The sequence below is a fragment of the Delphinus delphis genome, chromosome 9 (genome assembly GCF_949987515.2).
Source record: "Delphinus delphis chromosome 9, mDelDel1.2, whole genome shotgun sequence".
NCBI lineage: Eukaryota > Metazoa > Chordata > Mammalia > Artiodactyla > Delphinidae > Delphinus > Delphinus delphis.
The window spans coordinates 101,840,539-101,866,788 of NC_082691.1; the positions used below are offsets into that span (position 1 = coordinate 101,840,539).

Consider the following 26,250-nt stretch of genomic DNA (forward strand, 5'->3'; position numbering starts at 1 on the left):
AGTGGGAGTTTTTGTTTGTTTGGATGGTGGTGGTGGTGTTTTCTTTCTTTTTTCAGCTTTTGAATTGACAGGTAGTGAAATATATAATAGTTCTTGGTTGGCAGATCGTTAAGAAATTGAGCTATTTACTGTCTTCTGGGCTTACAGCATAACTGTACAAACAAAACAGCTTAATTTTTTTTTAACTTTTATTTTGTTGTTATTAATTTTGTTTATTTATTTTGGCTGCGTTGGGTCTTTGTTGCTGCGCGCAGGCTTTCTCTAGTTGCAGCGGGCGGGGGCTACTCTTCATTGTGGTACCTGGGCTTCTCATTGCGGTGGCTTCTCTTTGTTGCAGAACACGGGTTTTAGGCACACGGGCTTCAGTAGTTGTGGCTCGCGGGCTCTAGAGCACAGGCTCAGTAGTTGTGGCGCACGGGCTTAGTTGCTCCGCAGCATGTGGGATCTTCCCGGACCAGGGCTCAAACCCACGTCCCCTGCATTGGCAGGCAGATTCTTAACCACTGTGCCACCAGGGAAGCCCAAAACAGCTTAATTTTTGAATTGGAGCTTACTGATGTTGATTTGCTTTGTCCTGATTTGGGAGGCATGATAATATTATTTTTTAAATTATTTCATACTATAGAAATAAGAAGTAATGGATAAGTAGTATTGCTTTGTAGATTTCTTCTGTATATACATTACTTAAATAGGGTTTCTCTGCCCTCGTGTTCAGTGAAACTATTTTATATGTGCATTGGGCTCTTTACAAAGAATTCCTCAGGAGGTTGTGTGAGGCCTCCATGAAGACCAGATATTATCAGAAAGCTTAGGAAAAAACTGCTGTTCGATGCCATATTGTTTATAAGACATCATAAGGAGAGGGAAAATATAATTATTTGAACTCTTTCAGTTATAAATTTGAAATGTAACTGTTGAATCTAGAGTGGACGTTAGGGCAGGTTTAATCTTTGGTTGGAAAGTGAATCTATTTTTTCAAGTTGCTTATTTTTAATAACAGATTTTAATATCCTTGGATTAAAAGATTTAGTCTTATAATTTTACAGTTAGAAGGGACCTTAGATGTACTATCATGATGCATGTAGTACTTGTATTTTCCTTATGAAAAGTTAGAACCTGAAAAAAAATTAGCATACTGAAAGCAATCCAGAACAAAGGTGAAGAAGTATCCATTAACATGGGCAAATGAGTAAGTCAGCTATCTTGCTGCCGTTAGTTTTCTGAGTACTAACACGTTGGCTTGTGGTTTTAATTGTTGAATCCCTTTATTTTTTTATTCAGTGCTATCCATATATATATCTTCTTATATTTGGCTGTTGGTTAATGGTATGCATAGGGGTCCTAAGTAAATTGTTTAGAAGTGCTATTTGGTAGGTTGGAAAACTGAACATAAACTTGGTAGTTGATTTAGAAGTGTCTTGTTGTGTCTAACATACTTATCTTTCTCTTTTAGGAAACTGAAAATGGCCCTTCAGCTATGCTAGGTCTATAATGGGAAGTGTCACAGTTCGATATTTCTGTTATGGATGCCTTTTTACATCTGCAGCCTGGACGGTTTTGCTTTTTGTTTATTTCAACTTCAGTGAAGTGACTCAGCCACTTAAGAATGTGCCCATCAAGGGGTCTGGGCCCCATGGACCATTCCCCAAAAAATTTTATCCCCGTTTCACTCGAGGTCCAAGTCAAGTGTTAGAATCACAGTTCAAAGCAAACAAAATTGATGATCTGATAGAGAATCATATTGAAGATCCAGAAAGAGGCAACATGAAATTCTCTTCTGAACTGGGTAAGTGTATTTGATTTTTGCTAGCAGCATGTCAAAGTATTTTCTCATTGGAAGTTTAACTGTTCTTTAAATCATGTATTGTTCAGAGAATTAGAAATGTGACATTTTTTCTGCACTGATTTATTTCATTCATGAACTAGCTGAGGTCGTATGATTTTTGCAGACTCAGTAGGGAGTTATATTCTGTTTTGTCCAGTTCTGACGTCAATATTTTATGAGGACTTGGGAGAAACTAATGAGGTCCAGAATAGGAAAAAAAGAAAAGAAAAGAAAGAATGAAAAATTAAGTGGCTAGAGAGAAAATGGAACCTATGGGGAAGGATTATAATTGCTAGCATTATTTAATAAGGGAAAGTAATGGTTCAAAAGTGACTGTATTTAACATATTTTGAAAGGCAGAGTTAATTAAAACAGAACATAAACCTTTGAGTTTGGAAATAAGTTGAGATTACTTATATCTAATAAGATTTCTACTTATAAGAATTATTCAGGTGCCGGAATATATTTATTAAATACAGGAGTTTATAAAATAGAAACTTTTTTATTCTTCAGAAATTATATTCTGTTCAATTTGGAAGCAAGACTGAATACTGTAATTTTAGAGTCCTGGTTTCAGCAAATTTTATTTTAAGGGGCAAATGAGCCCTTTAAAACTTTGTCTTTAAAACTTAAAAAAGAACTTTGATCTTCATTGACACATCAAATAATAAGTAATTTAAGAGTAAAAGCATATAGTAAGAGATTCTGAGAGATTGAAAGATCCACAGAATATAAAGGAAATGTTAAAACAGATTTCTTTTCACTTCATAGTTTCAAAGAATAAAATCAGTTCCTAGGATTTAATCACTTCCTAATACAGGAGGTTGAACATATTTAAAATTATATGAGGAAATGGAGGCTAATACTTACTTTAGTTTTCATAAAATATACCTTCTAATCTTTTTCAAACAGCCATTTGGACATTTTAAAAGCATTAATGGGAAAATTTCTAGTTTTTTTGTTTATAGTAATTTTTGTAAAACTTTTATAGAGAAGTAACATTGGGTTTACCTTTTTTTTTTTTTTTTTTTTTTTTGGTGGTACGCGGGCCTCTCACTGTTGTGGCCTCTCCCGTTGCGGAGCACAGGCCCCGGACGCACAGGCTCAGCGGCCATGGCTCACGGGCCCAGCCACTCCGCGGCATGTGGGATCTTCCCGGACCAGGGCACGAACCCGTGTCCCCTGCATTGGCAGGCGGACTCTCAACCACTGCGCCACCAGGGAAGCCCTGGGTTTACCATTTTGAATGGACTTTGTTTGCCTGTGAAAGAAGTAGTGAGAGAATTGTAGATATTTGAAGTGACAAACCCAAATTACCTACCTGAAAAACTAAATTCTTTATTAAAGATCACAAAAAATATTATAGCGAATAAATGAATTCAGCAAAGTTACAGGGTACAAGATCAACACACCAAAACCAGTTGTATTTCTGGACACTAGCAATAAACAGTCCAAAAGTAAAATTAAGGGAACAATCCCATTTACAATGGAATCAGAAAGAATAAAGTACTTAAGAATAATATAGCCAAGGAGGTCTAAGATTTGTACACTGAAAACTACACAGCACTATTGAAAGAAATAAAAATAGACCTAAATAAATGGAAAGAGGTTCATGGATGGAATGCTAAATACTGTTAAGATGTCAGTACCACCCAAAGCAACCCACAGATTGAATGTAAATCTTATCAAAATCCCAATGGCCTTTGTTGAAAAGATGGAAAATCTGATTCTACAATTGATAAGGACTTGCAAGGGGCTCTGAATAGCCGGAACAGTCTTGAGCAAGACCAAAGCTGGAGAACACACACTTCTCTATTTCAAAACGTCCTGACAGTGTGATACTGCATAAGAATAGATATGCATCAGTAGATCAAAGGATAGACTGAGAGTCTGAAAATACACTCTGTGACATCTGTGGTCAAGTAGCGTCTATGGCCAGTAATACCTGAGAACAAGTAACGTCTGTGGTCAGTTGATTTTCAGAAAGGGTGCCAAGAGCAGTTAATGTGGGAAGAATGGTCTTTTCAACCAGTGGTGCGGGGACAGGTAGATACCCCCATGCAAAGGAATGAAGTTGAACCCTTACCTCATGTCATATTAAATTAACTCAGAATGGATCAAAGACTGTAAAACCCTAAGAAGAAATCATAGGGATAAATAAGATAATTGGGGAAGCACTGCATTCTGTATTTCATCCCCTCATATCTGGGAATCCATAAAACAATATTCTTTAAAAAAAAAAAGAAACCTGCTCAACTCGAACCTGGGCCCCCGGCAGTGAAAGTGCTGAGCCCTAACCACTGGACCACCAGGGAATTCCCTTACTTGACTTTTAAAATCCAATCTTTTCCTGAATTATTTGACTGTGAAATCTTTTTTTTCTTTTTAACGTCTATTAATGTCCAGTGGAATTAGTTTTCCATGACCAGATTTTCAGAAATGCTGTTACAAGGGAGTCATTCTGCGAGGAGAGGCTAAAGGTTGTATGTGGGAAAGAGGAAGCAAGAGGCGGCTTTATTGTTCCTGGTGAAGGTGAGGTTTCTGGCAATGTTAGAGCAAAGGTGTTAAATTATAATGATCTTGATCAGATCTGTGGAGGACTTTCCTGACAAGAGACTTTATAGAAAGGTTTGTCAGTAGTATAATTTTTTTAGGGGAGGAGTTCATATAAAAACTTGCTGTTAAAAAAAAAAAAATTTTTTTTTTTAGACAAAAATTAACAAAACCAAAAACAACCTTGCATTAATTGGGGCCTGTTGAGGTCCATATGGGTTTCTATAGTCTATTGCTTTTATGGAAAAATCATCATTAAGTCTCTTTTTTTCTTGGTCATAGGTAAGTTTTTCTCTTGAAAGTATTCTTAAGATTATGGCTAGTGAGCAGGTGTCATTTATGGTTAAGGTACACTTGCTTTTTGAGCTAAACTGATAAAAATTTGACCTTAAACCTCAATTTACTTTTTTGAAAATGGAGACAAACTAGATTTGAGAAACATGGCTATTACCTGGTTATAAGAAGTTAAGATCATAATATAACAGTAACTGTAGCATTCCTTTCCAGATTTAATGTACTGACTGTGACGTCACTCTTTTGCAGGTATGATTTTTAATGAACGTGATCAGGAGTTGAGAGACTTGGGGTATCAGAAACATGCCTTCAATATGCTTATTAGTAACCGCTTGGGCTACCATAGAGATGTGCCAGATACAAGGAATGCAGCGTATGTTCCTTATTGGTTTCTGCTAATCACTCTAATAACACAGTGTTTTTAGTGCCAGCATAATAAGCCATGGGGGTGGTGTTAATATTTTGCAATTAGGCCTATTATTCAGGATACTAGAAAACCTAAGACAGATTTTCACTCATACTATGCTTGAAGCCACATGGTCTGAGATTGTACTGACAAAGTTCTAGAGCTTGCTGTGTTTCTTTTGAAATTTAAAATCATGTGGGAAAAAGGAGGGAGGTGCTACCTGCATATAATTAAATAACCTTCCAAGCATAAGTTTATTTTAAATGTTTGTTTATTGGATTCATGGCGAAAAGGAATTAATATCAGTGAAGAATTCTACTCATCATCTCACTTTTCTGTTTTCATTATTTTTGTTTCTTCAAAGGCTTTTCATTCATATGGTCAATCAGTCATTCATTCCACAGATCTGTTTCAGCACCTTTTGTGTTTGCTGGACTCTCTATTAGGCCCTGGAAATAAACAAAATAAGACACAGTCTCTTGGTTCACAGGGCTTAGAGTCTAGCAGGGGAGGTAGATAAAGAAGTGAGTAATTGCAGTTACACAAGAATGAGGGCTGTGATAGGAGTTGGTGAAATGGGGTCCTCTAAACCAGAATGACCAGGGAAGGCTTCATAGAGGGTGATGACTGAGCAGTGATGTAAGGGAAGGTTTTCCCCTATATAGGGAACAGATCGAGGCATAAAATTATACTATTTGTCAAAGGGACTGAAACAGTTCACTTTGCCTGTAGTGGAGGAATGGCAAGAAACTGGAGGTGGGCAGGGCCCAGACGTTGGAAGGCTTTGTATGCCATGCGAAAGAGCATGGAATACCAGATTTTATTGTTTAAGTTAGTGGGGTTTTTTCTTGTGGCTGCTTAAAGCCACTTAATCCTTTTTATCAAATAGTTGCTTACATGGAAGCTCTTCCATTATCCTGATATATATCATAGTTTACTCAAATCTTTTTCTGTTATTGGGCAAAAAATAAAATTTTCAAATACAGAATTTCACATTTCCATTATTTCCTTTTGAAACCTCTTTGAGGAGAAGAAACTGAACATCAGCTTATGAGTACTGCATTAAAAACTCGCAGTGATTTTAGTAAAAACATTTTTATGTACCAAAAAAGAAAAAAAAATTCAAGTTTTTAAAACGACCTAAAAATAAGCAGAGTTGCAGGTACTGGAGGGAGAAATCATTAACAAATGTAAAACTCTTGAATAAGAAAACACATTGTGATGGGGAGGGGGAAGGGTAAGCTGTGACAAAGCGAGAGAGTGGCATGGACATACATACACTACCAAACGTAAAATAGATAGCTAGTGGGAAGCAGCCGCATAGCACAGGGAGATCAGCTCGGTGCTTTGTGACCGGGTGGGATAGGGAAGGTGGGAGGGAAGGAGACGCAAGAGGGAGGAGATATGGGAACATATGTATATGTATAACTGATTCACTTTGTTATAAAGCAGAAACTAGCACACCATTGTAAAGCAATTATACTCCAATAAAGATATAAAAAAAAAAAAGAAAACACGTTATCTTAAATGCTTTTTAAAAACTTGTTAATAATGTAAGGAAGAGGCCGAACAAGGGGACAGTTAATGTTTAGTGAATAATAACCTAAAACATTTGAGCTTTTAAAATGTCAGAATTTTCCCATATTCGTCTTCACAGATGTAAAGACAGGTCTTACCCGACGGATCTGCCAGTCGCTAGTGTTGTTATTTGTTTCTACAACGAAGCCTTTTCTGCCTTGCTCCGGACCGTGCACAGCGTCCTAGACCGCACGCCAGCCCGGCTTCTTCACGAAATTATCCTCGTGGATGATGACAGTGACTTCGGTAAGGACTATTGTAATTGGCAATGTGGGATCTATGCAGTTGTTCACTGTCGTGCTGACCACATCAGCAGAGCTGACCGTTCAGTATTTAGTGGATAGGAGGACCCTCATGCACGCAATTGCAACAGAGCCAACCACAATTAAATGCCTGATTATAGGGTAATTTCAAAGAAACTGCACTGTCTTTGTAATCTGTTTTCAAACTGTGCTACCGAAATTTGGCCCTTGAAATTTTTCCCTTGGCTTACCTTTTTAAAAGAGTATTTTTATTTTGAAATAACTATAGATAGACAGTAAGTTACGAAGAGGTCCTGTGTACCCCTTCACCCAGTTTCCTCCATTGGTTACATCTTACATCATTATAGTACAATATCAAAACCCAGAATTTAACATTGGTATAATATGTGTGTACAGTTATTTGTCATTTTATCCCATGAGTAGATTTCTGTAACCACCACTGCTGTCAAGGTACAGACTGCACTGCTCCATCACCCCTTCAAGGTTGTTATATAAACAGAATCATACAGTATGTGATGTTTTGAGATTGGCTTTTTTAACTAGACATAATGCTTTGGCTTACGTTTATCTCGTCAGTCTGTTATATCAGCCGTCTCTAGATAAGGTGGATTGCATTCTGATAGCTCTTAGATGATCTCTGAAGGCCAGTATTTTATGATTCAGTACATACTTCAGACCCTTATTTAATTCAACATAGACTCTTCCTAAAAGTGATTTCATGTACACACAGCAGGATGGAGGGCTGTCCTCAACCTTGTGAGAGAGGTTGTATCCCCATTTTACAGAGGAGGAAATATTAAGTAATTTGCTCAAGATCCTGTAGCTGTTAAGTGGTAGAGTTGAAATTAGACCCCTGGTCTACATAACTCCAAGCCTTCTGCTATTTTCATTACAGTAACCTGCAGAGATACACTGATAAATTGTATGTCAATTACATATTTTTTCACAACTCGAGGGTTTATTAAGCATCTCTTATATATCAACAACAGAATTGGTATGCAAGTATACTTAAGTATACAAAATGAGGAAATGTACACTGAGACCAATGGGTGCAAAATTCTCAAACCCTGGTAACTATTGAAATCTCATAGGAGAAATAGAAAAAAATTGAATTTCAAAAATGAATGATTAAAAAAACCAAGAATTTGAGTCTGGAGCAAGTAGAAGATTGGCTAAGTAGTATAATTCTAGAATTTATGGTGTTGAATTTTTTTTTTTAAGTAAACCTGTATTTTTCATTTTGTTGGTATTTTTTCTAAAAGGGAAAATTCATGATCATTTACAATGGTTTATATACTAACTATAGAAAGAATTATTTAATTATCTTATATGATCTTTGAAGTTATTATGAAATCTAAAGGTAAATGAGCTAGAATTTAAAAAATATTTAGTGCCCATGGAAGGTGCTAAATTAATAAAAGAATGTATTTACTGCTGCTGTTGTATAATTCTTGGTAGGGAAATAGAAGTTGTTTCTCAACTATTCTGAAATGGAGTAGGACTTAATAAATCACTTAGAAACAAAAGATATTTACATATTTACATATCATTTTGTTTTAAATATGATTTATATGCAGTCAGCCAAACATTCATTCACTCAAGATACTCATTTCAAACATTCTTTATGCAAAGCGTTGTGTTAGTTGCTATGGAAATACAGATAAGTCTATAACTTAAGTAACTATTCCTTTAGGCTAGTGTTCCAACTCTTAACCCTCATTTTTTTCCTTCCAAGATAAGCTATGATCTTCTTTTAAAATGAAGCAGAAGAAGATTCTATATTTGCCTAAAAATTTGTTGTCGCAAGTGCCAGCCACGACTCTAGAGAATCTGCAAAATGTCTGTGCATATGTCTCGTGTGGTTTGAACAGTTGTGCGACTCTTCATTTTCAGACGATGTGAAAGGAGAACTAGATGAATACATCCAAAAATACCTCCCTGGAAAGATTAAAGTAATAAGAAATACAAAACGTGAGGGATTGATTCGAGGAAGAATGATTGGAGCAGCCCACGCAACAGGTAGAACTTCCCGCTGGCCTTTCTTGGTGGGTGTTGAGTGATGAGGGCTCTGAGTCTCCGGCCCTCCTGATCCTGCGTCAGTCTCTGAAAAATGGTGTCTTTAGGGGGCACTGCCAGCAGGAAAGGTGAGGCTTGTTCAGTTTGGGAAAGGCCTTTCCATAACTGCAACCCGGTTGTCCCAAAGCACAGGCTCCAAGGAGGTGAACTCTGGAGTCCTCAGTGGTCTGCCTTTCTGGTTTTTCTTCAGTTACATTATATTGATTCAAATGTATTTCTTTTTACGGTTACCTCTATGGAAGGTTGGTGATCCTAATTTTCATTTATGATCTTGATAAAAATTTTTCCTTTTAAAATACATTTATTTCAGTTAAAACAAATGAATTTGTTTAAAAATATTAGGTATCTAATACTGCAGGTGATGCCTGGATATGGGAAAAATAATCAAGATAATTTTAAAATTTTGGGGGGGCGTTCCCCAGTAGTGAAAAAAATCTCCTACCTTCCCATATACTGCTCTCCTCAAGATAACCAGTCACTGGGGTTTAAGTGGTTGGCACTGCTTCCTGCCACCACCCCTCCTTGTACACCCACTGTCCCATTCGCTGGGTTTAGCTGTGACTTCATTTTTAGAATCTTTCTTCTTCCCTCCTTTCTCTTAAACCTGCAGTGAACAGGAGCAATTAACAAAAAATGAGAAGTAGCTCCCCTCCATCCAGTCTGCAGTCATATGCAGATTGAGTTCAAGGCGAGATTTCTTCTTTAGAGTCTATTTTGACGTATTGAAGGCACGAGATAGAAAATTGTGGGGTATTTGTAGGGAATGGCAAGATTATGTCACAGAACATCGTACTGTTATAGTATATTATTACTGAGAGTTTATTGTTTTTCAGGTAACAATAGTCATTTAGTTTTTGTTTTTGTTTTTGTTTTTTTTTTGTGGTACGCGGGCCTCCCACTGCCGCGGCCCCTCCCGTTGCGCAGCACAGGCTCCGGACACGCGGGCCCAGCGGCCATGGCTCACGGGCCTAGCTGCTCTGCGGCATGCGGGATCTTCCCGGACTGGGGCACGAACCCGCGTCCCCCGCATCGGCAGGCGGAGTCTCAACCACTGCGCCACCAGGGAAGCCCAGTCATGTAGTTTTTTTCTTTATGATCTGTTGGTCCTTGTTCAAATATAGTTTAGGATCTGTCAAAAAATAAGCCAGTTTTTGGGAAATCAATCTCAGGTTCGATGTGACTGTTATTATCTTACTTCATTTAGTTAAATTGTCTTTAATTGAAAAAGTAACATTTTTCGAATTAAAAAAAGCTATTATACATTTCCTCCTCAGAGGAAACTTGATTGAATTGACCTCACTTCACTTGAATAGTGTACAGGTTGAACATTCTGCCTTTCTGTATTAAATGACATCTGGTGAGCTGTATGCTCTTTACATCCTCATAAAGTCCTTCACAGGAGGCCTTGAAGGACATGACTAAGTCACTGTCATCCTGGAGGACTTTCTTGCTGGAGGTATTTCTGCTACTGTTAATTGGAATAGGATGCATCCGGTGCTTTATGAAATTCACGTAAAATCTGTATCAATACATTTCATGGATAAACGTTTGGAAAAATAATAATGCTGTCTGATGATGAGATTCTAAGTTTCTCAGCTGCTCAGAATAACCATTAAGTTATCGAAGAAGTTTGGGATTATCAAAGAAACCCTCACTCACATTTATCAGGAGGAGTTAAAAATGCGTGATAAAGTCTTTACGATTTTAATTTCATTGACTAGAAGAAAAGAGCATCCCGTGGCCGATGAGACTGGGGGGATTAGAAAGGAAGGGTGGGAAATGGAAGAAAAAGAAATGAGTGCGTGGCAGTCAAGTGGTGAATCCAAGGAGAAGGGAGCTGTGTTGCTGACGTGATGAGAGGGCTGCACGCTTCTCTCACTCCTGAGAATCGCTGTGTTGTAGCCAGAATCGATAACTGGGGTCATGTGTCCGAGTCACCAGCGAGAATGAGTTACGTTCTCTAATCTCTGTTTACTAAGGCAGGGAAATACAGACTAAACATAAATATTTCCATTACAATAATTGTACTAAAAGTACGCACAGCTGACCACTGTCATTGCACCACACTCCATACCTGGCTGTCCAGAGAACTGAATTGTTCCTGTGAGATTTTGAATCTTTTTACTGAGAAGAATATGTAAATTTTTTCACAGGTTGTGCATATTGTTTGCATATGTTCTTCAATCATAGCAGTACACTTCAGACAGAATTCCTGGCTAACAGACTTCTGAGTACCGGTTTAATAGTTTGGGCTGGAAGGGTGGCAGTTACCTTTCACGCCTGTAAATGCATCAGCACTTGAACTGGTGGCCATACCTAACTTGAGTGCGGTGCAGCTCTCAGGGCCCCTATTGTTTGCCTCCCCAGGAGAAGTCCTGGTGTTCCTGGACAGCCACTGTGAGGTGAATGTGATGTGGCTGCAGCCCCTGCTGGCTGCCATCCGGGAGGACCGGCAAATGGTGGTGTGCCCGGTGATCGACATCATCAGCGCTGACACGCTGGCCTACAGCTCGTCCCCTGTGGTGCGGGGAGGATTCAACTGGGGGCTGCACTTCAAATGGGACCTCGTTCCCCTTTCTGAGCTCGGAGGAACAGACGGAGCTACTGCACCAATAAAGTAAGATTTCTCCTGTATGTGTGAAAAATTCCCAAAAGAGGAAACATACTCAAAGATAATTCCTTTTTCTTTGCAGGAAGCAAAAGTGTTGGCTTAACTTGTTTGTCCGTTAAAAATTTTTGAGTGCTTACCGCATTTGACGTACTCTGCCAAGTCCCAAGGAAAGATTTATGAATAAGAAATTGTCCAGGCCCTCAAGGATTTATATCTTAGTGAGAAAAGCAGAAGTCAACAATATCCTGGGATAATTGTTGCATAGGATAGCCTGGGAGGACCCCCTGTGCTGTGTTGTTTATATCACATACCATGGTTATTGCATTGGTCGTTAACACATCTTCAGTTCTTTGCTGGTGTGAGTGGTACTGTGAAGAACATTTAATACATAAGCCTTTTCTATAATTAGGATTTTAGGATGGATTCCCACTCGTACAATTACTGAGTCATTGTATGTGAATTATTTTCAATTTTCATCCATATTCTCTCATATTATAAATCTCTTATATGTTATTTCTCCTTATTTTTGTTTTCTTTTAAATTTCTCATGTAGATTTCAGAGACGTTTGTCTGTATTTGTACTTTTTAAAGTTCTTAGACCTACTCTTTCTTTTAAACTTTTTTTTAATACAGCTTTTAAAAAATATTTATTTATTTGGCTGCATTGGGTCTTAGTTGCGGCACGCGGGGTCTTTTCGTTGTGGCGTGCGGGCTCCAGAGCATGTGGGCTCAGTAGTTGCAGCACGCAGGCTCTCTAGTTGTGGCACACAGGCTCCAGAGCGCATGGGCTCAATAGTTGAGGCATGCAGGCTCTCTAGTTGTGGCGCACCGGCTCTAGAGCATGCAGGCTCAGTAGTTGTGGTGTGCGGGCTTAGTTGTCCCATGGCATGTGGGATCTTAGTTCCCCAATCAGGGATCAAACCCACATCCCCTGCACTGGAAGGTGGATTCTTAACCACTGGACTACCAGGGAAGTCCCTTTTTAAAACTTTTTTACTGTAAAAAAATAGCATAGGTAAAAAGTTTATATGTATACATGCATACGATTTAATAAATGATTATAGTGTGAACACTGAAAGTACCACCAAGTCAAGAAATAGCACCCACATGCCCCCTGTATACCCCTCCCTGGTCACAGCCCCTGCCCTTGTCCTTAGAGGTGTCATTACCCTGACCCACTCATCATTTCCCTGCTCTCCTGGAGAGTTGTACCCCCCATGTATGATTTCTAAATGATGTAATGTAGTCCAGTTCCCTGTTCTTGGACTTCATGTAAAGGAAGCCATGGGACTCATCACTGTCTTCTTTTAGTCAGTATTGCTTTAAAAGCCTCTGTGCTGCATTGTATAGTTGATTCATTTTTATTGCTGTATAATATTCTGTTATACTCATGTATCATAACATTTATCCGGTTTACTGTGGGCAGGGCATTTGGGTTGTTTTCAGTCGTTTTTCCACCTTACAAGTAGTGCTGTTGTCAGCATTCTTACTCATGGCTTCTAGCTTACAGGAGTGAAACTGCCCAGTCATAGGCATGCCTGTCTTCACCTTTAGTTGATAACGTTTTCCCCACACCTCAGGCGACTAGAACGCCATTGGCTCCTCAGCTAGCCTTTGGGTGCTTGCCAGCTTCCTTTCATCCGAACCAGACTTGGAGGGGAGGCTGATAGAGAGCTGGGCCAGCTCAGGTGGCTGAGGTGCTCTCCTGGCAGGGTGGGGTTGTCTCCTGTTCTCAGGCTTTGTGAGAGAACCTGTTGCAGTTCTTTGTGAAGTCCGTGAAAAAAGCACACCCAGCTCTCAGTTTTCTTCTAGTCTTCACGTGCTTGTAACCCTTCTTCCTACCAGGGCTTTCCGTGCGGGTCTCTACCCTCTGCTCCCCAGCCTTGCAGGTGGGAGTTAGATGCTGGAGCACATCTCTCAGGAGAGCAGGGCTGCACCTGGGGACTGTCGCTCTATGTTTCTGGGCTCCACGACTTCACGTACTGTGATTGGAGGCAGACAGGAGCACTGACCCCATTTTCAGCTTCCCTTTGCCAGTGCAAGAGAAAGTTCCTTGGACTGTTGCTACATGTGTTCTCATTCGTAGTTACACGGCAGTGGCCAGTTTTTGCCTATTTCATCATCTTCATGGGTATTTGTTTTTCATTGTTTAATTTTTAATATTTTTAATCAAAAACATATATTCACAGTAATAAGTCAAACAGTATAGAACAACTTAGGATGAGAAGTGGCTGGCTCTAACCCTCCCTCCCCATTCTCAGTCCTTCTCCCCAGAGGCAAATTCTTTTAACCACTTTTAGTTTTGGTCTTCCATTTCTTACTTCCTGAACTCTAAATTATATGCATAGTCCTCTTTTCAACATAAAACCAACTATAGGCCTCTCTGTTGGAAAAATGAAGATTTAGCTCATTTACATCACTCCCATGTTCCCTTTATTGTTGTAGGATGAGTTTTTAGTTACTGTATTGGTTACTTTTGATACTTAAAAAAAAAAATCTGTTTCTTGTTCTGACTTTTTTTTTTTTTGTCTGCGTTGGGTCTTTGTTGCTGCACGTGGGCTCTCTCCAGCTGCAACGAGCGGGGGCCACTCCTCGCTGCGGTGCACGGGCTTCTCATTGCGGTGGCTTCTCTTGTTGCAGAGCACGGCCTCTAGGTGCACGGGCTTCAGTAGTTGTGGCATGCAGGCTCAGTAGTTGTGGCACACAGGCTCAGCAGTTGTGGCTTGCAGGCTCCAGAGTAGCAGGCTCAGTAGTTGTGGCGCACGGGCTTAGTTGCTCCGCGTCATGTGGGATCTTCCCGGACCAGGGCTCGAACCCATGTCCCCTGCATTGGCAGGCGGATTCCCAACCACTGCGCCACCAGGGAAGCCCCGTTCTGTTGACTTTCGACGGCATCTTTTGACATTCTTCCTTGAACAGTGAGGCTATGAGCACCGCTTTCTCCTTTTTTTCCACTTTTTCTCCCCTTTCCGCTGTAAGCTGTTTCACTTCTATTATATCAAGGTTGCTAACTTCTTGAGTTGGATATTTAGATTTTTAAAATTTTTAGCCTTTTTTCTTTTCTAATACATGTATTTAAGATGATAAATTTTCTTCTGATCATGGCTTTAGCTGCATCCCACAAACTGTGATATATCATTTTTTATTGTCATTTTTTTTAACATCTTTATTGGGGTATAATTGCTTTACAGTGGTGTGTTAGCTTCTGCTTTATAACAAAGTGAATCAGTTATACATACACATATGTTCCCATAGCTCTTCCCTCCTGCGTCTCCCTCCCTCCCACCCTCCCTATCCCACCCCTCCAGGCGGTCACAAAGCACCGAGCTGATATCCCTGTGCTATGCGGCTGCTTCCCACTAGCCATCTACCTTACGTTTGGTAGTGTATATATGTCCCTGCCTCTCTCTCGCTTTGTCACAGCTCGCCCTTCCCCCTCCCCACATCCTCAAGTCCGTTCTCCGGTAGGTCTGTGTCGTTATTCCTGTCTTACCCCTAGGTTCTTCATGACATTTTTTTTTTCTTAAATTCCATATATATGTGTTAGCATACGGTATTTGTCTTTCTCTTTCTGACTTACTTCACTCTGTATGACAGACTCTAGGTCTATCCACCTCAATACAGATAGCTCAATTTCGTTTCTTTTTATGGCTGAGTAATATTCCATTGTATATATGTGCCACATCTTCTTTATCCATTCATCCGATGGTGGGCACTTAGGTTGTTTCTATCTCCGGGCTATTGTAAATAGAGCTGCAATAAACATTTTGGTACATGACTCTTTTTGAATTATGGTTTTCTCAGGGTATATGCCCAGTAGTGGGATTGCTGGGTCATATGGTAGTTCTATTTGTAGTTTTCTAAGGAACCTTCATACTGTTCTCCATAGTGGCTGTACCAGTTCACAGTCCCACCAGCAGTGCAAGAGTGTTCCCTTTTCTCCACACCCTCTCCAGCATTTATTGTTTCTAGATTCTTTGATGATGGCCATTCTGACTGGTGTGAGATGATATCTCATTGTAGTTTTGATTTGCATTTCCCTAATGATTAATGATGTTGAGCATTCTTTCATGTGTTTGTTGGCAGTCTGTATATCTTTGGAGAAATGTCTATTTAGGTCTTCTGCCCATTTTTGGATTGGGTTGTTTGTTTTTTTGTTATTGAGCTGCATGAGCTGCTTATAAATTTTGGAAATTAATTCTTTGTCAGTTGCTTCATTTGCAAATATTTTCTCCCATTCTGAGGGTTGTCTTTTGGTCTTGTTTATGGTTTCCTTTGCTGTGCAAAAGCTTTGAAGTTTCATTAGGTCCCATTTGTTTATTTTTGTTTTTATTTCCATTTCTCTAGGGGGAGGGTCAAAAAGGATCTTGCTGTGATTTATGTCATAGAGTGTTCTGCCTATGTTTTCCTCTAAGAGTTTGATAGTTTCTGGCCTTACATTTAGGTCTTTAATCCATTTTGAGCTTTTTTTTGTGTATGGTGTTAGGGAGTGATCTAATCCCATACTTTTACATGTACCTGTCCAGTTTTCCCAGCACCACTTATTGAAGAGGCTGTCCTTTCGCCACTGTACATTCCTCCCTCCTTTATCAAAGATAAGGTGACCATATGTGTGTGGGTTTATCTCTGGGCTTTCTATCCTGTTCCATTGATCTTTCTGTTTTTGTGCCAGTACCATACTGTCTTGATTACTGTAGCTTTGTAGTATAGTCTGAAGTCAGGGAGCCTGATTCCTCCAGCTCCGTTTTTCGTTCTCAAGATTGCTTTGGCTATTCGGGGTCTTTTGTGTTTCCATACAAATTGTGAAATTTTTTGTTCTAGTTCTGTGAAAAATGCCATTGGTAGTTTTATAGGGATTGCATTGAATCTGTAGATTGCTTTGGGTAGTAGAGTCATTTTCACAATGTTGATTCTTCCAATCCAAGAACATGGTATATCTCACCATCTATTTGTATCACCTTTAATTTCTTTCATCAATGTCTTATAATTTTCTGCCTACAGGTCTTTTGTCTCCTTTGGTAGGTTTATTCCTAGATATTTTATTCTTTTTGTTGCAGTGGTAAATGGGAGTGTTTTCTTGATTTCACTTTCAGATTTTTCATCATTAGTGTATAGGAATGCCAGAGATTTCTGTGCATTAATTTTGTATCCTGCTACTTTGCCAAATTCATTGATTAGCTCTAGTAGTTTTCTGGAAGCATCTTTAGGATCCTCTGTGTATAGTATCATGTCATCTGCAAACAGTGACAGCTTTACTTCTTCTTTTCCAATTTGGATTCCTTTTATTTCCTTTTCTTCTCTGATTGCTATGGCTAAAACTTCCAAAACTATGTTGAATAAGAGTGGTGGGAGTGGGCAACCTTGTCTTGTTCCTGATCTTAGTGGAAATGCTTTCAGTTTTTCACCATTGAGGACGATGTTGGCTGTGGGTTTGTCATATATGACCTTTATTATGTTGAGGAAAGTTCCCTCTATGCCTACTTTCTGGAGAGTTTTTATCATAAATGGGTGTTGAATTTTGTCGAAAGCTTTCTCTGCATCTATTGAGATGATCATATGGTTTTTATCCTCCAATATGTTAATATGGTGTATCACATTGATTGATTTGCATATATTGAAGAATCCTTGCATTCCTGGAATAAACCCCACTTGATCATGGTGTATGATCCTTTTAATGTGCTGTTGGATTCTGTTTGCTAGTCTTTTGTTGAGGATTTTTGCTTCTATGTTCATCAGTGATATTGGCCTGAGTTTTCTTTCTTTGTGACATCCTTGTCTGGTTTTGGTATCAAGGTGATGGTGGCCTCATAGAATGAATTTGGGAGTGTTCCTCCCTCTGCTATATTTTGGAAGAGTTTGAGAAGGATAGGTGTTAGCTCTTCTCTAAATGTTTGATAGAATTCGCCTGTGAAGCCATCTGGTCCTGGGCTTTTGTTTATTGGAAGATTTTTAATCAGAGTTTCAATTTCAGTGCTTGTGATTGGTCTGTTCATATTTTCTATTTCTTCCTGATTCAGTCTTGGCACGTTGTGCATTTCTAAGAATTTGTCCATTTCTTCCAGGTTGTCCATTTTATTGGCATAGAGTTGCTTGTAGTAATCTCTCATGATCCTTTGTATTTCTGCAGTGTCAGTTGTTACTTCTCCTTTTTCATTTCTAATTCTGTTGATTTGAGTCTTCTCCCTTTTTTTCTTGATGAGTCTGGCTAATGGTTTATCTATTTTGTTTATCTTCTTAAAGAACCAGCTTTTAGTTTTATTGATCTTTGCTATCGTTTCCTTCATTTCTTTTTCATTTTTTTCTGATCTGATTTTTATGATTTCTTTCCTTCTGCTAACTTTGGGGTTTTTTTGTTCTTCTTTCTCTAATTGCTTTAGGTGCAAGGTTAGGTTGTTTATTTGAGGTGTTTCCTGTTTCTTAAGGTGGGCTTGTATTGCTATAAACTTCCCTCTTAGAGCTGCTTTTGCTGCATCCCATAGGTTTTGGGTCGTCGTGTCTCCATTGTCATTTGTTTCTAGGTATTTTTTAATTTCCTCTTTGATTTCTTCAGTGATCACTTCATTATTAAGTAGTGTATTGTTTAGCCTCCATGTGTATTTTTTACAGATCTTTTCCTGTAATTAATATCTAGTCTCATGGTGTTATGGTCAGAAAAGATACTTGATACAATTTCAATTTTCTTAAATTTACCAAGGCTTGATTTGTGACCCAAGATATGATCTATCCTGGAGAATGTTCCATGAACACTTTAGAAAAATGTGTATTCTGTTGTTTTTGGATGGAGTGTCCTATAAATATCAATTAAGTCCATCTTGTTTAATGTATCATTTAAAGCTTGTGTTTCCTTATTTATTTTCATTTTGGATGATCTGTCCATTGGTGAAAGTGGGGTGTTAAAGTCCCCTACTATGAATGTGTTACTGTCGATTTCCCCTTTTATGGCTGTTAGTATTTGCCTTATGTATTGAGGTGCTCCTATGTTGGGTGCATAAATATTTACAGTTGTTATATCTTCTTCTTGGATTGATCCCTTGATCATTATGTAGTGTCCTTCTTTGTCTCTTCTAATAGTCTTTATTTTAAAGTCTATTTTGTCTGATATGAGAATTGCTACTCCAGCTTTCTTTTGGCTTCCATTTGCATGGAATATCTTTTTCCATCCCCTTACTTTCAATCTGTATGTGTCTCTAGGTCTGAAGTGGGTCTCTTGTAGACAGCATATATATGGGTCTTGTTTTTGTATCCATTCAGCCAATCTGTGTCTTTTGGTGGGAGCATTTAGTCCATTTACATTTAAGGTAATTATCGATATGTATGTTCCTATTCCCATTTTCTAAATTGTTTTGTGTTCATTATTGTAGGTCTTTTCCTTCTCTTGTGTTTCTTGCCTAGAGAAGATCCTTGAGCATTTGTTGTAAAGCTGGTTTGGTGGTGCTGAACTCTCTCAGCTTTTGCTTGTCTGTAAAGGTTTTAATTTCTCCATCAAATCTGAATGAGATCCCTTGCTGGGTAGAGTAATCCTGGTTGCAGGTTTTTCTCCTTCATCACTTTCAGTATGTCCTGCCACTCCCTTCTGGCTTGCAGAGTTTCTGCTGAGAGATCAGCTGTTAACCTTATGGGGATTCCCTTGTGTGTTATTTGTTGTTTTTCCCTTGCTGCTTTTAATATGCTTTCTTTCTATTTAATTTTTGACAGTTTGATTAATATGTGTCTTGGTGTATTTCTCCTTGGATTTATCCTGTATGGGACTCTCTGTGCTTCCTGGACTTGATTAACTATTTCCTTTCCCATATTAGGGAAGTTTTCAACTATAATCTCTTCAAATATTTTCTCAGTCCCTTTCTTTTTCTCTTCTTCCTCTGGAACCCCTATAATTCGAATGTTGGTGTGTTTAATGTTGTCCCAGAGGTCCCTGAGACTGTCCTCAGTTCTTTTCATTCTTTTTTCTTTATTCTGCTCTGCAGTAGTTATTTCCACTATTTTATCTTCCAGGTCAGTTATCGGTTCTTCTGCCTCAGTTATTCTGCTATTGATCCCATCTAGAGTATTTTTCATTTCATTTATTGTGTTGTTTATCATTGTTTGTTTCATCTTTAGTTCTTCTAGGTCCTTGTTAAATGTTTCTTGCATTTTGTCTATTGTATTTCCAAGATTTTGGATCATTTTTACTATCATTATTCTGAATTCTTTTTCAGGTAAACTGCCTATTTCCTCTTCATTTGTTAGGTCTGGTGCATTTTTATCTTGCTCCTTCATCTGCTGTGTGTTTTTCTGTCTTCTCATTTTGCTCATCTTACTGTGTTTGGGGTCTCCTTTTTGCAGGCTGCCGGTTCGTAGTTCCGGTTGTTTTTGATGTCTGTCCCCAGTGACTAAGGTTGGTTCAGTGGCTTGTGTAGGCTTCCTGTTGGAGGGGACTAGTGCCTGTGTTCTGGTGGATGAGGCTGGATCTTGTCTTTCTGGTGGGCAGGTCCACGTCTGGTGGTGTGTTTTGGGGTGTCTGTGGACTTATTATGATTTTATGCAGCCTCTCTGCTAATGGGTGGGGTTGTGTTCCTGTTTTGCTAGTTGTTTGGCATAAGGTGTCCAGCACTGTAGCTTGCTGGTCGTTGAGTGAAGCTGGGTGCTGGTGTTGAGATGGAGATCTCTGGGAGATTTTCACCGTTTGATATTATGTGGAGCTGGGAGGTCTCTTGTTGACCAGTGTCCTGAAGTTGGCTCTCCCACCTCAGAGGCACAGCACTGACTCCTGGCTGCAGTACCAAGAGCCTTTCATCCACACAGCTCAGAATAAAAGGGAGAAAAAGTAGAGAGAAAGAATTAGTAGAAGTAAGAAAGAAAAAAGAAAGAAAGAAAGGAAGGAAGGAAGGAAAGGAGGGAAGGAAGAAAGAAAGAAAGAAGAAAAGGAAACAAGGAAAGAAAGGAGGGAGGGAGGAGGGAAGGAAGGAAAAAAGAAAGAAAGAAAGAAGATAAAGTAAAATAAAAAAGTAAAATAAAATAAAGTTATTAAATTAAAAATAATTATTAAAAAAAACGGACGGATAGAACCTTAGGACAAATGGTGGAAGCAAAGCTATACAGACAAAATCTCACACAGAAGCATACACATACACACTCACACAAAGAGGAAAAGGGGAAAAAATCATAAATCTTGCTCTCAAAGCCCACCTCCTCAATTTGGGATAATTTGTTGTCTAAAGGAGGGAGGGAAGGAAGGAAGGAAGGAAAGAGAAAGAAAGGAAAGAAAGGAAGAAAGAAAGAAAGGGAAAGAAAGAAAGGGGATAAAGTAAAATAAAGTTATTAAAATTAATTATTAAGAAAAAAATTTTTTAAAAAAACGAAAACTGACGGATAGAACCCTAGGACAAATGGTGGAAGCAAAACTATACAGACAAGATCTCACACAGAAGCATACACATACACACTCCCGAAAAGGGGAAAAGGGGAAAAAAATCACAAATCTTGCTCTCAAAGTCCACCTCCTTAATTTGGGATGATTGGTTGTCTATTCATGTATTCCACAGATGCAGGTACATCAAGTTGATTGTGGAGCTTTAATCCGCTGCCCCTGAGGCTGCTGGGAGAGATTTCCTTTTCTCTTCTTTGTTCTCACAGCTCCCGGGGCTCAGCTTTGGATTTGGCCCCGCCTCTGCGTGTAGGTCGCTGGAGGGCGCCTGTTTTTTGCTCAGACAGGACGGGGTTAAAGGAGCCGCTGATTCGGGGGCTCTGGCTCACTTAGGCCGGTGGGAGGGAGGGGCACGGAGTGCAGGGCGAGCCTGTGGTAGCAGAGGCCAGTGTGACATTTGTTGCACCAGCCTGAGGCGCGCCGTGCGTTCTCTCGGGGAAGTTGTCCCTGGATCCCGGGAACCTGGCAGTGGCGGGCTGCACAGGCTCCCCGGAAGAGGGGTGTGGAGAGTGACCTGTGCTCGCACACAGGCCCCTTGGTGGCGGCGGCAGCAGCCTTAGCGTCTCCCACCCGTCTCTGGGCTCCGCGCTTTTAGCCACGGCTCGTGCCCATCTCTGGAGCTCCTTTAAGCAGCGCTCTTACTCCCCTCTCCTCGCGCACCAGGAAACAGAGGGAAGAAAAAGTCTCCTGCCTTTTCGGCAGCTCCAGACCTTTTCCTGGACTCCCTCCCGGCCAGCCGTGGCGCACTAACCCTCTGCAGGCTGTGTTCACGCCGCCAACCCCAGTCCTCTCCCTGTGCTCCGACCGAAGCCCGAGCCTCGGCTCCCAGCCCTGCCCGGCCCGGCGGGTGAGCAGACAAGCCTCTCGGGCTGGTGAGTGCTGGTCCACACCAATCCTCTGTGCGGGAATCTCCCCGCTTTGCCCCCCGCGCCCCTGTTGCTGTGCTCTCCTTCGCGGCCCGAAGCTCCCTCCTCCACCACCCGCAGTCTCCGCCCGCGAAGGGGCTTCCTAGTGTGTGGGAACCTTTCCTCCTTCACAGCTCCCTCCCACTGGTGCAGGTGCCGTCCCTATTCTTTCGTCTCTGTTTTTTCTTGTTTTTTCTTTCTTTTGCCCTACCCAGGGACGTGGGGGGTTTCTTGCCTTTTGGGAGGTCTGAGGTCCTCTGCCAGCGTTCAGTGGGTGCTCTGCAGGAGTTGCTCCACGTGTAGGTGTATTTCTGGTGTATTGTATAGCACAGAGGACTCTGCTCAGTACTCTGTAATAACCTCCAAACTCGGAACTCCACACTGCAGAGGCCCTCCTTTCAACGTGCTGCCTCTCCCCTTCTCCGCAGGTCACAAACAGAGGCCCAGGTCACAAGCAGAGGCCTACTGTCATTTATTTCAAAATATTTTCATTGTTATGTCTTCTCTGACCTGTAGGTTATTTAGCAGTGCATTTATTATTTTACAGGCATACGGAAACTTTATAGTCGTTATTTAATCCTAGCTTATACTGTGGTCAGAATTTCTATTTTCTGCAGTTTTTAAGGATGAGATGCTGTATTTGTTGGGTCGTTTATTGTGTTGTTCAAATATTCTATATTTTTATTAATTTTTAATTCACGTGTTGTCAGTTATTGAAAACGGTATATTAATTTCCCACTACAATTGTGTGTCTGTTTCTCCTTGTAGTTCTTTATATATTTTCTTCATATATTTTGAGGCTCTGTTAATAGATGCATGACAGTTTAGAATTATTAAATCTTCTGGTGATGAAACCATTTATCATTATGAATTGTATTTAATTCTGTACTTCTAGAATAGTGTCCCTTTTGCTGTCAGTCTTCCTGTGGTCACATATTTATACGTGTCCCTGTAAGCAGCATGTAGTTGCTTTTGTTTTGTTTTGAAGCCTGTGTGGAAAACTTTGTCTTTTAATTAGGGCTTAGTTGATTACTTACATGTTTGTGTCTATGGTTACAGTGGTACTGTTTGCTTTCTGTCTGTTCTAAGTTCTGTTTTCTCTGCTTTTACGTGCTTTTGGCCTGAATTCCAATTATTCTGTTCCCAGCTGCCACCCATTATTAGACATTATAGTTTCTTACCTACTGTTCTGTTAGTGGTTACCTTAGAAAGTACAGCCTTCATACTTGACCTATCAAAGTGTAATATAAATTGGTATTTTCTCCAAACAATGCAAGGATATCAGAATGTTCATATTCCAGTTATCCCCCTTCAAGTTATATTGCTGAAATGTACACGTGTTTGGGGGTGGTGGTGTGGTGTGTGTTTTTGTACTTTTGGGCCATGCCGCACAGCTTGCAGGATCTTAGTTCCCTACCCAGGGATCCATCCCGGGCCCCCTGCAGTGGAAGCTTGGAGTCCTAACCATTGGACTGCCAGGGAAGTCCCACGTGTGTATTTTTTTTAACCCTACAAGACTTTTTTATGTAACCATTATTCATTTACGTTTACCCACATATTTCCCCTTTTATGTTACTTTTTATCCTTTCTGCATCTGCAAGCTTCCATCTAGGATTTATTTTCATTTTGACTAAAGAACACATTTTAGTATTTCTTTTGGTTGGACCTTCAGGTGATTATTCCTCTCTTTCTGAAAATGTCTTTGTTTCACGCTTTGTGTGTGTGTGTGTGTGTGTGTGTGCGTGCATGCGTGCAGAAGGATTCACATTTATTGGTTCAACTACAGTACCTAACGTTTGCTAAACATGTATTTCACATTAATTGGTCACATTTCCATAGGTTGTCAGTTCACAGAAAAGGGCCCATCCCTTGCCAGATGGCAGGGTAGGAGGTACAGAGGGCCTGGGTAGCAGAGCCCGCCAGCTATCACTTGGTCATGCAGGATTGATGGAGCCAGGTTGGCGGGCAGCCCTTGGCCGGCCCTTTGGGGACAGGGGCTCAGAGATATCCTGTTTACTCCTATACAGGACTGTGGGTAGAGGTGGGCCCCAGGTAGGTAGCCCAGGGGTAGGCTCATGGATGCATGCGCCACCACAGCTCCTGAAGGTGGGGTCATGGGAGGTGGTGTTCTCTGTGCCTTGGATCATCGGAAGGAAATGGAGGCCTCTTCAAGGGGTTGTAGCCCCTGGCTGGACAGGTGGGAAGGACTCCCCAGACATGATACAGACATTACAGCGCAGACGCAAGCCCCTACCGCAGGCTGGGATGGCAACACAGACAGAAACACCAACACCCCAGGGCAGGTGGCGTTTCTTTCCCAACAGAAACGTGGAGACAGAGCAGAAGCAACAGTATTCTTTTCCCACAAGATTCCTCAGAGAGGAACAGACCAGGACGTCACTCAAGAGGTAGTTTTTTTTTTTCCTTTTCATGGAAATTTGAGTCAGCGACATTATCACCTATTGTAAGATATTTCAGAGAAAGAAAACAGTGGTCACCAAAGGGCAAAAATGACCCCTGGCTGGCAGGGCTGGCTCCAGGATTTGGAAGGCCAGCCTCCACCAGTAAGACAGCTTTTTTCTTGGGCTTGAAGCAAGCTCTGGCCTGATTCACAGGCTGCCACTGATTCCTGAGTGGCAGGGGGGCTCAGGGGGGACTGGATTAGGCAGAGGGACCAGGCACCTTGTGAGCTGGTAGAGCCGGGGTCGCTGTGGCTCATGTTGCAGGACAGCCAGAAGTCTTCACGTCTCAAGGGAGCCCAGCTGTGGCCAAAGAGGGAGCCCCAGCGTGTTCTCTGGGGCCCCTGCCTCTGAGGTAACAGTCCAGGTCTGGCTCCCAAGACCAGAAAAGAAGCCGTTGCTTGTGGTAGCCAGGAGAGGGGTTTCTGGGGACCCTGTAATTAAATACACATCCCTGAGTTGTGGCCCTAGAAACCCTTGCCTCAAGGCTAATCAGTTTCCAGCACCTGGTGGAATGATTGCCGTTTCTTATCCTGAGACACAGATAAAACATCATTTCACAGACACTGGACATAGATGCTTCAAGCTGAGGGAAAAGGGAGGAACGATCAACTGCAAAGGCAGAGAGGGGAGGGCAGGGGGACTCTCATGGATCAAGTTGGGGAAAGAGTGGTGGGTTTGTTTACTTTTTTGTTTGATTCACCATTATTTTGAAGACTAATTTTACTTGATGTTCAGTTCTAGACTGGCAGGTATATTCTTTCAGGACTTTGAAGGTATCATTCAAGAACCTTCTGGCTTCCACTGTTTCTGGTGAGAAGCCAACAACTAACTTTTTTTCTTTTGAAGGTAGTAATCTCCCATTGGCTGCTGACTTTTTTTTCTGTCTTTGTCAGAAATGTCCTTCAGATGCATGAATGTGGTTTGTGTATTGATGGCATCTAATTATCCGCCAAATTCTCAGTCTTGTCTCCTATGCTCCAACATATTGAACAGTTAAAGTCTCTGCCTGGTAACTCTGTTATCTGAAACCCCTGCACATCTGTTTCTGTTGTAGATTGTTTCTCTTATTTTTTTCTTTCATGTGATTTATCTTCCTGATTGCCTGGTTATTTGTTAGTCTGCTTGTTTATTTTTGTTTAATGCTGGACATTGTATATGAAAAATTATGGAGGTACGTTCATCCTGGGGCGGTGTTTTCTCCTGCAGAGACTGGCTTCTCTTCTAGGAGGCCGCTCAGAACACTAGACGCCACGCCCCCGGTGCGGTTCGGCCAGTGAGGTCATTGGAAGCCACCTCAGGCTCTGGGGAGCCCGTCCACGTCAGTTTTCAGGAACACAGGGGTTCTCGACTGTGGCAGGACTGGCCTTTAGGGCCAGAGAGCTCTCCGTTGCGGGTGCTGCCCTGTGCGTTGCAGGGTGTTCAGCATATCTGGCCTCTACCCTTCAGATGCCAGTGGCACCCCTCCACCACAGCTGTGACAGCTAAAAATGTCTCGGGGAACCACTGGTCTAACACATGTTTGAGTCCAATTCAAAGTGAGACGTTTGTCTGCTCTCTCCTTGGCAGGCCCTGGAGCCCAGTTTTTAATCCCCGTGGCTCTATGAGACTGTCGAAGGAATTAAATAATTCAGGTGGATTTCTGTCAACAGTAGTTATAATCAATTTTTAAAAGTACTTGTGATACTTAGAAAAGTAGCCTTCATTTGCCTGGGACTGCGATCTAGAAAATTAAGTTATGGGGCCCAGCTCATTCCCTCATAAATCAGACAAAATGTTTCATAATAGTTAATCTAGTTTCTATTAGTAATGTTCTAAAGCTGCTCTGAGTTTTTTAAAACAAGAACGTAGATAATTGACTACAGAATTGATACGAT

At 40.7% G+C, this 26,250-nt stretch overlaps 1 protein-coding gene across 6 annotated transcripts in view; it reads left to right on the forward strand.

Annotated features, from left to right (window-relative positions):
• GALNT11 (polypeptide N-acetylgalactosaminyltransferase 11) overlaps positions 1 to 26,250 on the forward strand; it is a 54,758-nt gene that overhangs the window by 20,395 nt on the left and 8,113 nt on the right. For 5 of the 6 annotated variants that reach the window (XR_009520702.1, XM_060021152.1, XM_060021153.1 and 2 more), the window contains exons 2-6: positions 1,454 to 1,786; positions 4,922 to 5,045; positions 6,736 to 6,902; positions 8,813 to 8,938; positions 11,363 to 11,612. Coding sequence is in view for 5 of the 6 variants with exons in the window: in XM_060021152.1 (XP_059877135.1) it covers positions 1,492 to 1,786; positions 4,922 to 5,045; positions 6,736 to 6,902; positions 8,813 to 8,938; positions 11,363 to 11,612 (962 nt within the window). In the remaining variant the exon portion in view is untranslated. Of the gene's footprint in view, positions 1 to 1,453; positions 1,787 to 4,231; positions 4,358 to 4,921; positions 5,046 to 6,735; positions 6,903 to 8,812; positions 8,939 to 11,362; positions 11,613 to 26,250 lie in introns of all 6 variants that reach the window. The other variant, XM_060021156.1, reaches the window with a different exon arrangement.